General features: G+C 36.9%; 1 protein-coding gene across 4 annotated transcripts; it reads left to right on the forward strand.

The window, feature by feature from the left end:
* Positions 1-1714: 1714 nt before the first annotated feature.
* Positions 1715-9562, forward strand: LOC100245580 (ADP-ribosylation factor-like). 4 transcript variants are annotated; one of them, XM_002277018.5, is made up of 7 exons: positions 1715-2229; positions 2670-2857; positions 5291-5361; positions 6449-6568; positions 8505-8623; positions 8992-9073; positions 9211-9562. In XM_002277018.5, the coding sequence occupies exons 2-7, from the start codon at positions 2710-2712 to the stop codon at positions 9214-9216; spliced, it is 546 nt and encodes a 181-aa protein (XP_002277054.2). In that variant the 5' UTR covers positions 1715-2229; positions 2670-2709; the 3' UTR covers positions 9217-9562. The 4 variants fall into 4 exon arrangements, with proteins under 4 accessions (XP_002277054.2, XP_010660903.1, XP_010660902.1 ...); XM_010662601.3 differs by having other exon boundaries at positions 1740-2022; XM_010662600.3 differs by having other exon boundaries at positions 1740-2022; positions 8992-9562.
* Positions 9563-14139: the final 4577 nt, after the last annotated feature.

Genomic DNA, 14139 nt, shown 5'->3' on the forward strand with positions numbered 1-14139 from the left:
GGGTCACGGTGCGGGAGCATGTTCTGCACCATGGGGGTGACCATAGGGTCAGGGCGTGCTGCCCAGGTTGTGGCTGCTAGTGGCCTTGGTCTCCCAGGCTCTTGTGGGCCTAGTCTAGCGCGCATTGAATTTGACAACTAGGATTTTCTATCGCGTTGTCTTTTTGTTGAAAAATGAGTAGAGTCCGAGCTTTCTTCATAGGGAGCTCAAGGCATGGGCGTGTGTGGCTCATATGGCCTCACATTGTATGTTTCTGGGATAGCTCCCGCTGTCCTAGGATATATTGACTATGGTTCTGGCCTCGAGTTTGCTACCTGGCCTCTCGAATGCTGACGATGAGGAGGCCCCGATGTTGAAGCCTGGATGCGTAGTATCGCGTTTTCTTCTCTTAATCTTTCTGTCTCCTGGAGGAGAGCTTTCAGTTGTCATTCGCTTGCCAACTGTCTTCTTTCGATGGCTTGACGCCATTCAGAATTATCTTATTTTTCTTTACCAGATGAACGACTTTGGGAAGGTGTGACCATCTTTGTTGGTGCCTGAATCAGTGATAGGTTCCCACAGACGGCGCCAATGTTGAGGCCTCACATCCCTGGTGATCCATGTAGTTGCCAAAATGGATGGACGCCCGATCTCAACCAATATAGATTCTTGATTCAGTCATTCTACCTACAAAAGGCGTCCGGACAGGGTGTCCGGACGCACCCTTCGATGGTTTTGTCAGCCATGGTTAGAGAGAGAGATAAATTAGTTGGCCTTTTACTAGGTATAACAAGCTTACCTTCCTCTTTGTGTGAAGGTTTGTATATATAGTATCAGAAGCTTTGTTCCCCTATTTAATGGTGGGGAGATATTTTGTGTTGTCATGATGACACTAGGTGGTGGCAAGGGCATCATCACCCTACGGGCAACTGACAGAGATCGTGGTAGGTGATGCGGTTGTCAGAGATTGTGGTAGGTGATCGTGGGAAGTGACTTGTTGTCACTTCATTTTGTCCTTTCACTCTGCAGGTGGCGGAACGTGGGCCATGGCAGACTGTTGTGATAACGTGCAAGACTTGCTTTACTTCAGTCAATGATCTGGACAAACGTATCCGGATGACCTATGTTGGTCGTCCGGATGCATTTGTGGAAGTCGTCCGGATGTTATGTTTATGAGTGTCGTGTGCCTCTCCTTGAGGTAGTCCGGATAGGAGAAGCGTGCCACGTGTACTCTTGGGGAAATCCGAATGAGGTTAACTCGGATGATAATGTGTGCCATGCGTCTTTAGGAGATGTGTGCCACGTGTGGGGAGGGGTCCCTACAGGAAGGATATGAAAATTTTTCATACTTGCTTTGTCTCGTTCCGTCCCATTTAATTTTTTTAATAGGATGTGGATAAAAATTATTTCAAATAAACGGGGAAAGAGGTTAGGATAGGACAACCCACTCTGCCAACCCTACTAGAAATGAAGTATAATATCTTAATTGGTTTAAAATTTAATCATACAATTTTTTTATTTTAAATGAAAAGGGACATGAATAAAAATAATAAGGGGGATATTTGATAAAATTTTAAATTTATGGAGGTTAGATGTATTTAATCAAAATTTTAGAGGAAATAATGAAATTAACCCTAAAAAAGAAAAGAAAAAGATATTTTGGAAGGCGTTTGAAGAAATATCGCAAAATAAGAACCTAAATTATAAAATCCAAACTTCTTACGTTTATAACGCTCCCACTTGTTGTAATAGTTTAGGAGAAGCCATTTGAATGGATGTCTATGAAAGAAAAAGAATCTTTTTGCTCCTGAGTTGTCCTATACGAACCAAAGTTGAGCCGCCTCCAAATGTGGACCCGCAACATTTTTGGCTGGTGTAAGGGCTGTAAGCGTGTTTAAGTTGAACAGCGATCGTTTTACAGGGGTATTTCAGACCTTTCATTTCGAGAAGCCGTGGCTCATTTCTCCGGTCAATCAAATAAATAACGAGAAATTAACGTATTGTTGCTCCGTCCATTAGATCCTTCTCTGAAGCTTTTGAGAGGCGAGTTGTTCTTTCTCCTCTTCTATTCCGTTGATTCAGTTGACTTCAATTCAGATCTCTCTCGATCTCAAGTGCTATATCCGCTGATCTCCCCATGCTGATCGGTTGAATTCGAATAGATTCGTTGTTTTGGTCTTTATTTCTTTAGAATTCTTAGGAGATTCGCTGTTTTTGAGCCTTTTCTGGTTCGACTTTGACCTTTAATTGGTACGTTTCAGACAGCGTTTTCAAATTGTTGCTACGATTTTTGTTTTTTTATTTTATTTTTTAAATTTAGTTTAGACAATCATTTATCGAAACAAATCGTTTTGTTGAATTCAATGTCCCGTGTCTTGATTTTTTCATTTGAAATTGTTTTAACCTAATTTGAATTCGTATTTATGTTAATTAGACATGTTTGAATGATGGTAAGATGATTTTTGGGTTTCTGTTTTTCTCGCATGGGTTTTATCAGATTTTATACGTATTTATTTAAAATATTAAATTCTTATTAGGTTTCACTCTTATCTGATTTTAAATTGGCACAAGTGAATGCAAATCCCCGTGTTTATTATCATACTTCGTGTTACTGTTGACTATGTATATGGTTTTGGATGTTTTTTTACTCCCTGATGATGTTTTTTTCTTTTTTTCTTTTTTTGTTGCAGTGCATCGAGTAATCCATAGTGAGGTAAGAGAAAAACAGAGATGGGGCTGACATTTACAAAGCTTTTCAGCAGGCTTTTTGCCAAGAAAGAGATGCGAATCTTGATGGTAGGTCTTGATGCTGCTGGTAAAACCACTATCTTATATAAGCTCAAGCTTGGAGAAATAGTCACGACCATTCCTACTATCGGTGAGTCCCAATTCCTGATATCAATTAATTTCTAGCTTGTTATAACTTGTATTGGTAAATATTGCTGCTATTGAGTTAATTTCCCTTCAGTTCATCTGTGGTGATCTATAGTTACCTCAGTATAGATGATGTTCTTTCAAAAACCTGTAGTATCTTTTTCCCTATTCATTTATTGTTGATAAAGGTAAAATTTTGCATTTGAAAAAGATGCCAAAGGCTGGTACCTGGGATGTCTACGAGGGCCACACAAGGTCTAAAAAGCTGAAAGCATAAAGAGCACAAACTTAGAATTTCCGATCAAGGAATCATACTATGGAAAATGAATAATAGGTCCTCCAGAATAGGATTCTGAGAACAACATCTTTAAGTTTAGAGATACCTCCCCAGAGCAATGGGCTCCAAATTTCTCATTCACTGATGATACGTTGGTTTTTTATGAGGCTTCCCAAGAGCAAATGACTTTTTTAAGTTGGTTTTTAATGTGGTTTGAAGCCATTTCAGGGCTGAGTATCAATTTGAATAAGAGTGAAATTTTGTTGGTGGGAAAAGTAGAGAATGTAGAGTTGTTGGCCTTTGAGCTTGGCTGCAAAGTGGGAGCTCTTCCTTTCACTTATTTGGGGCTCCCTTTGGGTGCTCCGCACAAGTCGGTGGTGGTTTGGGATGGTGTGGAAGAGACTAACCTTGTGGAAGAGGCAATTCATTTCTAAGGGAGGGAGAATTACTTTCATTCGGAGCACTCTGGTTAGCATGCCAATCTATCTCATGTCCTTGATGCGTATGCCAAGAGTTGTTAAATTGAGACTAGAGAAAATTCAAAGGGACTTTCTTTGGGGTGGGGGAGCTTTGGAGAAGAGGCCCCATCTTGTAAAGTGGGCAATTATTTGTTAAGATAAAAAGAAGGGTGGATTGGGGATTAGAAATCTTTCTATCCTCAATAGGGCCCTTTTGTGCAAATGGAGTTGGCGCTATGCAGTTGAAAGGGAGTCCTTATGGAAGCTTGTAATTAGTGGGAAGTTTGGGGAAGAAGGTGGAGGGTGGAGCTCCCGTGAAGTTAGGGAGGGCTATGGGGTGGGGTTTTGGAAGGAAATTAGAAAGGAAGGTTCCTTATTGCTTAAAAATATTACTTTCTTAGTGGGGAATGGCAGAAGGGTGAGATTTTTGAAGGACATTTGGTGCGGGAATAATTCCCTTTGTGAGGCTTTTCCCCCTTTGTTTGCCTTAACGGATTCTAAAGATGTGTGGGTAGCGGATTGTTAGGATTCTTTGGGGGAAGAGGGGGGATGGAATCCTCGATTCTCTAGATCTTTCAATGATTGGGAGGTGGAGGTGGTGGAGAGGCTCCTTTCGACCCTTCAAGGAAAGAGTCTAGCTGCTAGTTTGGGGGACAGGGTGGTGTGGAAAGAGATGAAGAATGGGATTTTTTCTATTAAATCCCTCTATAATACTCTTGATCCTAGCTGTGCAGTCCCGTTTCAGTGGAGCATCAGTTGGAGCCCTTGTGTTCCTACTAAGGTGGGTTTTTTTGCTTGGGAAGCCTCATGGGGGAAGGTCCTAACCCTAGATCAACTCAAGAGGAGGGGGTGGAACTTAGCTAACATATGCTTCCTGTGTTGTGCTTGAAGAGGAGACGATAAATCACATTCTTGTTCATTGCTCCAAGGCGAGGGTTTTGTGGGATCTCGTGTTTACTTTGTTTGGTGTTAATTGGGTCATTCCGCTTACGGCTAGAGATACTCTTTTAGGTTGGCTTGCTTCCTTTGTGGACAAGAAGCGTAGAAAGGCTTGGCTGACAACTCCTCTCTGTTTATTTTGGACGATTTGGAAGGAAAGAAACAAGATAATTTTTAATAATGAGGATTTGTCGATTCAAAGAATGAAAAATTCGCTTGTTTGTAATCTTTGGTCTTGGGCTAAGTCTTGTTTAGATGTAGGACCCTTTTCTTTAATTAACTTTGTTGATTGGTTGGGTTCTTGTTGAGGGTTGGTGAGTGTTTGCCTTTTGGTGACTCGTGTATACTCCTTGTATGCTTCGGGTTGCCTCTTAAGCACCCTTTTTCTAATACATTTTTTGTGGGTTTATCTATAAAAAAAAAAGTTTAGAGATACCTCCTCCTAATTCTCAAATATTCTATGGTTCATCTCTTCCCATAAGTACCAAAGCCCTCGGCAAGGAACCACCCATCAAATTGTTTTCCAATAAGCAACATGTACTTTGATTCACCCACACCAAAAAGGAGCCTCTCCGATTGTGGCATTATATGACAGCAGATGTGTCATTTTCACCTCATGACTCAGGCTACCTATTACTAAATCGAAAAGAACATGCAAGTGGGCACTTTATAAAATATTGGGAATATGCAAATTTCTGTTTTAATTTATTTAAATAGTTACTGTAGATTATTTGAATTATTAAATGAGCTGTTGTTTTTTCAGGATTTAATGTTGAGACAGTGGAATATAAGAACATTAGCTTCACTGTTTGGGATGTTGGTGGTCAGGACAAGGTATTTATTTCCTTTCTTTTGTTTCTTTTTGTCCTTCTTTAAATTGTCATATGCCTATTGGCTGCTTCTTGAGGACCACATATTTGATATTCCAACATCATTTTGTTTCCATGATTCATGGATTCTAGCTGTAGTGAAAAATTGGATTTGACAAGTACTTATTGAGGTAATTTTAAAATCTTATGAAAATAGGGCAATAATATGGAGAAACTTTAAGTTTGAATTTTGCACTTGTTGCACATTATAAGAAGAATTCTTGCTGTTATAGAATTTTTTAGAACAATTTAGGAATTATCAGTTCATGTGGGACAATCTTGGCTTTTTTGTTTGCTCGGTGATGCAATTATTTAGAATTTGAAGATTACCAGAATTTTATTATGATTTAGTTGGAACTGAATTGTCAATGTGTTTTTGTTTATTAATATGCATTTTGGAACATACATTATTTTTTGTGTATATCCTCATATGGAAGAGACAAAGATCTGTCTTGGTAGTTAATCAAAATATACAATCCATAGTATGATTACTAAAGCATGTCTTCTAGCAGCCTGCAAGTGCATAAAAAACCAAAGAACAATGGAGCAAGCTATAACTTCGAATGGGAGATAAACAAATGCATAATACTATCCTGTTTTAGAAGTAAACACTGTTTGAAATGTTAATATGTCAGTGGTGTTTTTGTTTTGGCATCCTTCATATGCCTCCCGTGTACTTGGGGTGCACCCCCAACTCTTTGATTGGTATCTTTTATATATTCTTGTTTGCTTATCAAAAAATAAAAAAACTGTTGTTGGATAAGTGGTAAGAATGTTTTTATACCCAAAGTAGTGTTGGATGTATAACATATAGGCAAGCGTTTAACAGATTGTTAATCAAAGTGAGAAAGTTTACTACTTTCTCTAGTGCCTCATATTTTTTGTTCCCAGGGAACAACCCACTGAATATATGAAGTTGTTTTCTTAGTCTAATGTGTTATATCATTCTGGGAATCTTTTTCTGAAGCTTTGTGTTTTTATAAGAGAGATTAGCATGTTTCTCTCTTTCTTTGTTTTATCTTTTTTGATAAGAATGTGGTTTCTCTTTGTAGATTCGTCCCTTGTGGCGGCACTACTTCCAGAACACCCAGGGTCTTATTTTTGTTGTGGATAGCAATGATAGGGATCGAGTTGTTGAGGCAAGGGATGAGTTGCATAGGATGTTGAATGAGGTAAATTTCCATTATACATGCTTCATATTTTTCACCTCAACGTTTATGCTAAATCTCCTGACATGACATCATATGGCACCTAATTGAGATGATTGATGCTGTCTGCCTCTTGGTTGTTTGGTAACAGGGGATATTTTGTTTTTGCATGACACAGATCTTATATTTCTTTGCCTCTAGAATATATGGATATATTTACTTCCTTCTACACATTAAAGTTTATCATGAATAATGAGTCAAGAGGGGCTTTATTTGATCTATATAGATATCTCTAGTTTTAGTTTCAGAAAATCCCTTCTATTTTCACTTTGTTGGGTTTTCATTTTTTGTTTTTTTTCCTTTCTAGTCTAGGGAACTGATATCGGAGAACCTTTCTGTCACTTCTCTTGTACTTCTAATAGAACTCTGGTAGAAATTCAAGCAAATGAATCATAAATCTTCCTAAAAATGAAGTGGAGTTTTTGTTGGGTATTTTGGTAATTGTGGGCTACATATTAACATTGTACATTAAGTTATCTTATTTTAACCTAATTAAATGTGATCAATTAAGTTATTTCTTGGGCTTTTAAAACATCTCTTATATACATTGCATGGACTTTATAATGTATAGAGACCAATTTTATTTTATTTATTAATGATGAACCAATAAATAAAATAAAAATAATAAGGGGTATAAAATGGGTTATGGTCCACAGTCTAAACAAGGAGAAAAATTTGCATATTGTTCACATCCCATTAGTGAGTGATGTGAGGATTCCCTGCAACACTCGTTGCAATACTTCTTTTAGACGTGGAAGACAATACCCAAGTACAACATCTCAATGGATTCAAGTATGTCTTTCGATATTGTTATCCTATCAATTTAGCATAAGATTCTAGCATATATATCATCTAGATACTGCTATCCACAACAATTTAGAAAAACAGGGGTGGATAAATGAATGGAAATCAAAATTTAAAAACTCCACCCACCATGAAACACCTTTAATTAAAAAATAAAATAAAAATCTAATCCCAATAGATTTAACAAAGTGGCTCTAATACCACTTGTTGGAGAACCATGAATCATATAGAATGATGATAAAAACTGTCATCTAGATAAATAACAAAACTTTATTCCATGGATAGATAATAAAATCTGATGGTCCTGATCTCATCCAAAAAACAATCTAGATGATAAATATGTCAGAATCTCATGCTAAATCAATAATAATATCGGAAGACGTACTTGGATCCATTGAGATGTTGTACTTGGGTTTTGTCTTCCATGTCTGAAACGAGTATTGCAGGGAATTCTCAAATCATTCACTGATGGAATGTAAATAATATGCAAATTTTTCTCCTCATTTAGACTAGGGATCATAACCCATTTTATACCTCCTATTATTTTTATTTTATTTATTGACCCATCATTAATAAATAAAATAAAATAAAATTAGTCTCTACACATTGTAAAACCCATACAATGTATATAAGAGATGTTTTTAAAAGCCCAAGAATTAACTTAATTGATCACATTTAATTAGACTAAAATAAGATAGCTTAATGTACAATGTTAATATGTAGGCCCACAATTACCAAAGTACCCAACAGTTTATCCACTAATTAGAACATTTGACCAATTTATTTTATCACAACTCAAACTGAAACTATTTGGCCTTCAGTTCAGGAATTGGAGATACTGGTTACTGCTGTTTACTGGGGCTTCAGATTCTCTTTGTTATGTTACATGGCTTTTAGGAGATACTATTTTATTTATTTATTTATTTATTATTATTATTATTTATTTTTATTTTCTGATAAGTGGCTTTTAGGAGATACTATTTTGTCCAGCCATATCATATAATCGTATTTCTTGTTGGTTAAGTAGGATCAAGGGGATCGGTTACTTGAGATATTGCTACTAGGATTGAAATGTTGTGCTTGAATCTGGTTTCAGGATGAACTGAGGGATTCTGTTTTACTGGTATTTGCTAACAAACAAGATCTTCCTAATGCAATGAATGCTGCAGAAATAACTGACAAGCTCGGTCTCCATTCTCTTCGCCAACGCCACTGGTAAAATTCCATTTTTGGTTTTTTTGCACTGCAATAAGCTATCTTTCCATAATCACCCTGCTGTTCTATAAAACCATTACTTCAAGAAATATCAGGGGACATGCTGAACTGGTTGTCTGAAATTTGGCCCAATTCTTACTGAAATCACTTTTCCTCCTTGGGGGCACGTTTCCCCCTTGATTTGTCTTAGGCAAAAAAATTCAGGATCTTTGTTCTCCTTTATACTAGTTGGACAACCTTGGACTCAATAACTGAATATTTGAAATGAATTGTTTCTTGAAATTCGATCAGATCTAGAAAAAGGTGCCATTTTGCACAAAGAATAGTGGTTTGAACTCTACTGATTTCATTTTGTTGTCCACTCCCAGGTACATCCAGAGCACATGTGCAACCTCGGGAGAGGGTCTCTATGAGGGTTTGGAGTGGCTTTCCAACAACATTGCTACCAAGGCAAGTAGTTGAATAATATATATGATGCTGGGTTTTGCAAACTTGAAATACCCTGCTAGTTTAAATATGTGGACAGATCAAGTATGATGAAAATAAATTGATCCTGTTTAATCTTGTCTGTCCCTCTTTGTTTACAGGCATGAGGCAGCCAAAGAGTCTCATTCAGGATAGGATTTTCTCTGATGCATGTGTAGACAATTATAGGCTTATAATGAGATCCTAGAAACCGAGAGGACATTTCCTCCGAATTTTCCAATGACAATATTGTAATAGTACAGTCATGGGGTTAGTTATACTTTTTGTGAGTGTTTGGGCTTTATAAGCTATCGTTTGGGTCTGTATTACTGTTTCTACTTTAGCTCATACTTGTATGGTGGTGTCATCTTTTTCTGAATGGATTGTGCTGTGCTACTTATTCTGTTCCCAGGAATTCTCCATGTACTATAAATACTTTGGTCATGATTCTTATGAATGCTCTCTTGATTGAAATTGACGCAGTACAGATGAAAATCATTGTATCTTTAAATGGAATGAGTAAAGCACTTGATCGGCTGATAGGTTCAGTATGGTTTCCACCCACTCTATATACATTGCAACGAGCTGTATTATTATGTTTAACCCCGACTTTCGATCATTAGTAGAACACTGCTATCTTCAAATAAAGATCCTATCAAGTGTCTAAGGTGGTGTTTTTTTTTGCCTGAATAGAAAAATGTCAAAATATTTAGTTTTTTCTATTAAGCTAAAAGTAACTTATGGATATCAATTAATATAATTAAATTAATCTTATTGATAATAAATTCATTTTAGTTTATATTGATTAATATTAATAAGGTATTTTTAGCTGAATAAAAAAAGTTAAATATTTTAACTTTCTATTCAGTAAAAAAACAAGCACTATCTTCTTCCAATACGAGCTCTTTGTAGTTTTTACTGGAGATGCTGTTATTTATCTTCATAAATCATGCAAACGATTCTTTAAAATATTATAAAGGTAATATTATGAAATTTAAATGAGGAAATAGATAAACTATGCAGTTCTAGAAACCAAAAGGGAGAGAAAATAAAAAGGGGAAAAAATAGATACTGCCTGTAACTGCCATACCACCGTTGTGGGTAGTACTTTTCGAGGAGAATTAAAAGGTCCTTTCTACAATCTTGCTTTCACTCAACAACACGGATATATCCATGTGCTTTCACTCAAATCCAGTCCGTATTTAATCAATTTCGTCCCAAATGTAAACTTGTCCATGTCCATTCCAGCCTTGGGCCACTAGGCCTCTAAATTATTGGGTTCATGTTGGCGGGTTGGCCGCAGTCTGAACCAAGCCCAGTGCAGAGAGGCTTGTGCTTAAATACTACGAGTATTGACAACGTTACGAGAATGGTCCACGCGAATATCACAGTGGACGAAAAATATTGTGGTATGGTTGCTCTTGAAACTCAAGAGGCAGACAACTAAGACGATGTTGTTGATAAGTCAAAAGGTCTTTATTTATTTATTTTATCAGTTTTATTAAAAGATTTTCTAGATAAAAGAAACTTAAAAACAAAAGTGGATAAATGGATCCTAAATTTTAAGCTTCTTTTATCTAGAAACTCTTTTAATAAAATTAATAAATTTTTTTTTTTTAATAAGGTTCTTTTGTCTTTAGTTACACTTTAAGATTCTTTTCTACTACTTGATATGACTTACTTAGCTCTTGTTGAATGATATGAACTGATTAAGGGTTACTAACTCTAATATATTGAAGCATGTTTTCTTTTTAGTTCAAGTTTTATGTGTGGTTTTACCACTTTCCTTGCTAGGGATTAACAATACGCTGGTTGGGGGCTATGATTAGTGCAAAATTGTTCATTATTATCATAATTAAATTATGCAAACTCATGGCGTTGCATACACAATAATACTTAATATATCATGTTTCTCAATATAAGGTGTCTTGATCCTTTTGTAGGAGTTCTTTGAGGAAATATGGTAAAAGACAACTTAAACGGAGCACTTTGGAAGGGTTAGTAACCTTAGAAGGAAGATGACTCAATGCCCTTCTAATTAGCCTAGCAAGCTTAATGGCTCATGAGGTTGCCCACTAGGCTAGCTTAGCAAACACTAGGCTTGTTGGGTTAAGACTCTAGCAGTCAGGATGACCCTTCTTTGCAATTTGAAGTTTTTCCATACTTTTTCAAGCCTAAGTAACCCTACGACCTTCCCAAATCTCTCTTTCTTCATTTCTTACTCTCCATCTCTTCTTAGTGGAGACTTGAAATTCAAATTATCAAATCTCACTTACTTTTTCTCATTTTCACATTTTATCTCTCATTTCTCTTCAAGCAAAATTTGCTAAGACAGTGCCAATGCTATGGGAAATGATTCAAAGTTGTCATCAAAGCCCCAATTGCCATAGCATGTATGACACCTAATAATCTTTGGAGGTCACCTATATTACAAGTAGTTCAAGGAAGAGACATTTCATTTGCCTCTAAGTTAAATTACTATACTTTCTATAAATAGCCAACTATGAAAGAAGTAGAGAAGGGAGAAACATGAAGTAGTAGAAAAATATAGGTGGGAAAATGTGAGAAATAAAGGGGAAGAAATCTAAGTGAAGTTGTAATTTTACATATTTATTTATGTTTTCAATTTCAATGTTTAATTTTCAGTTTTATTATTTTGTCTCGGTATCATGAGTGTGTGATATCTTTGGTTTATGGTAAGGGTGAGCTTAGGCTCCCATTCAATTTATGAAATCTTAGTTAAGGCAAGTCAAGGCAAGGATCAACATCTTCATTGTTACTTGAACTGCCTTAAATGAATGGTAGTTGGTGGAGTGATGTTTACAATGTAGAGTCCTCACAAGACTTGATCAATCTTGTGTCGTAGGATTGGCCGAGGGGGTGAAAACTCTTTTGGTGGCACCAATCATAGACAAGACATGGATCATAAACTTTGTAAACACCAAGGTTAGTTTAAATTAGGTTTTAGTGTTTTGAAAGGGCCGGGAAATGGGTAGAGAGAGCAAGAGTTCCATGGTGTGGTGCCTATCTAAGATAGGGTCACAATAGTAAATGCTTAAAGTAAACTTGAACCTTAGTCATTTTTTGTTTATTTAGTTTCTTGATTTTTTAGCTCTTAAACTTTCCAAATTCAATATAAAAAATATAACTTACTTTCCATCTCTTTATTGAACAAATTTCTTAGTCACTCCTTTTGGGTTCGATTATCAAGATACTTTTTAGGTGTTATAAATTAAAGTCTTTGTGCTTGGAAGTTAGTTGACAATAAGAACACAATTTTGAGACAAACACTAATGCAAAAAAAAAAAAAAAAAAAGAAAGAAAAAAGAAAGATTGGTTATTAGGATATTCTTTCTTCTCTTAAATTTTTCTTTATAACTTGAGTGCCTACTGCACTGTTAGACAGGGTTCATTGAATCAACTAAGTCTAGTACCCTACTTTGTTTGAAGGAGGTTTGTATTTTAGTGGCAAAAAAAACAACAATAGTCGTCAATGACATTGTAAGAAGAAGGTTCTAGAGGAAAAGCTTTGTTGAAAGATTGTCGCTCTAAAAATTCAAGCTATTTGTGGCAATTAACTAGCAGAAAAGCCATTTCCTTATGAAGATGATTCCTAGCGGAGGAGATACCCCTTGGTTATGGTAGAGTCCTCACCCTTAATAAACAAGTGAGAGTCATTACGACTCAGTTAGAGACGAAATAGACATGATGTTGCTGCTAGCTAGTACGAGTCCTTATGCTAGATTATTGATCAATTGTAGTAAGAAAACAAACTTCTCCAATTACTGCTAGAGTATCGACCAACAAAGTTATGTTACTCCTTTCACACTTGAGAACAACCATCATTAACGATGACCAAAATCAACATCGAGTCTCTAGTGATATTGATTTCCACCACTCCATGCTTAGTCAAATTATCTCCCTTAACAAGCTTCATCGTTTGTTCATTCCTTTTGAGCCTTACGTGAATAGGTGTACAATTCACCTTAGAGTGGAAGTTAGTTCATTGTTTGAGATAAAGATTGGCTCAAAAAAGACTATTCAACAATTTGTGAAGCATTTTAGCCAAGCTCTAATGTAATTTAAAGAGGACAATAATGTTGTTGCTATCAAGGCTTTTAGACAAGCCTTACCCAATATTCAAAATTGAGAAAGTCATTAGCCTGCTTGAAACCTGTAGGGACCCCTCCCCACACGTGGCACACATCTCCTAATGACACGTGGCACACATTCTCATCCAGATCAAACTCATCCGGATTTCCCCAAAGAGTACACGTGGTGCGCTTCTCCTATCCAGACTCCCTCAAGGAGAGGCACACAACACTCACAAACATAACATCCGGACGACTGCCACAGCGGATCCGGACGACTGACATACACTATCCGGGTATGTTTGTCCGGATCATTGACTGAAGTAGGCAAGTCTTATACGTTATCACAACAGCCTGCCATGACCCACGTTCCGCCACCTGCAGTGTGAAAGGACAAGAATGAAGTGACGACAAGTCACTTCCTACGATCACTTCCCATGATTTCTGACAGTCGCAACAACTACCACGATCTCTGTCAGCCGCCCGTAAGGTGATGATGGCCCTGCCACCACCTAGTGTCATCATGACAACACAAAATATCTCCCTATCATTAAAGAGGGAAACAAAGTTTCTAATACTATATATATGAACCTTCACACAAAAAGGAAGGTAAGCTTGCTATACTTGGTAAAAGGCCAACTGATTTATCTTTATCTCTCCAACCATGGCTGACAAAACCATCGGAGGGTACGTTTGGACACCCTGTCCGGACGCCTTTTGCAGGTAGGAGGATTGAATCAAGAATTTATATTGGTTGAGATCGTGCGTCCATCCATTTGGTAATTACGTGGATCACCAGGGACGTGAGGCCTCAACAAAACCCACTACCTTTTTAGAGGCCTTGTTTCATAAGGCTATTGAGTATACATTGTTGGAGGAAGACCGGATCTTATGCTCCCAGAAAATATTCAAAATAAGACGCTTATGTCTTATTTTTCAGAGTCAAGCCCCTTAAGCTAG

Source organism: Vitis vinifera, chromosome 14 (genome assembly GCF_030704535.1).
Source record: "Vitis vinifera cultivar Pinot Noir 40024 chromosome 14, ASM3070453v1".
Classification (NCBI taxonomy): Eukaryota; Viridiplantae; Streptophyta; class Magnoliopsida; order Vitales; family Vitaceae; genus Vitis; species Vitis vinifera.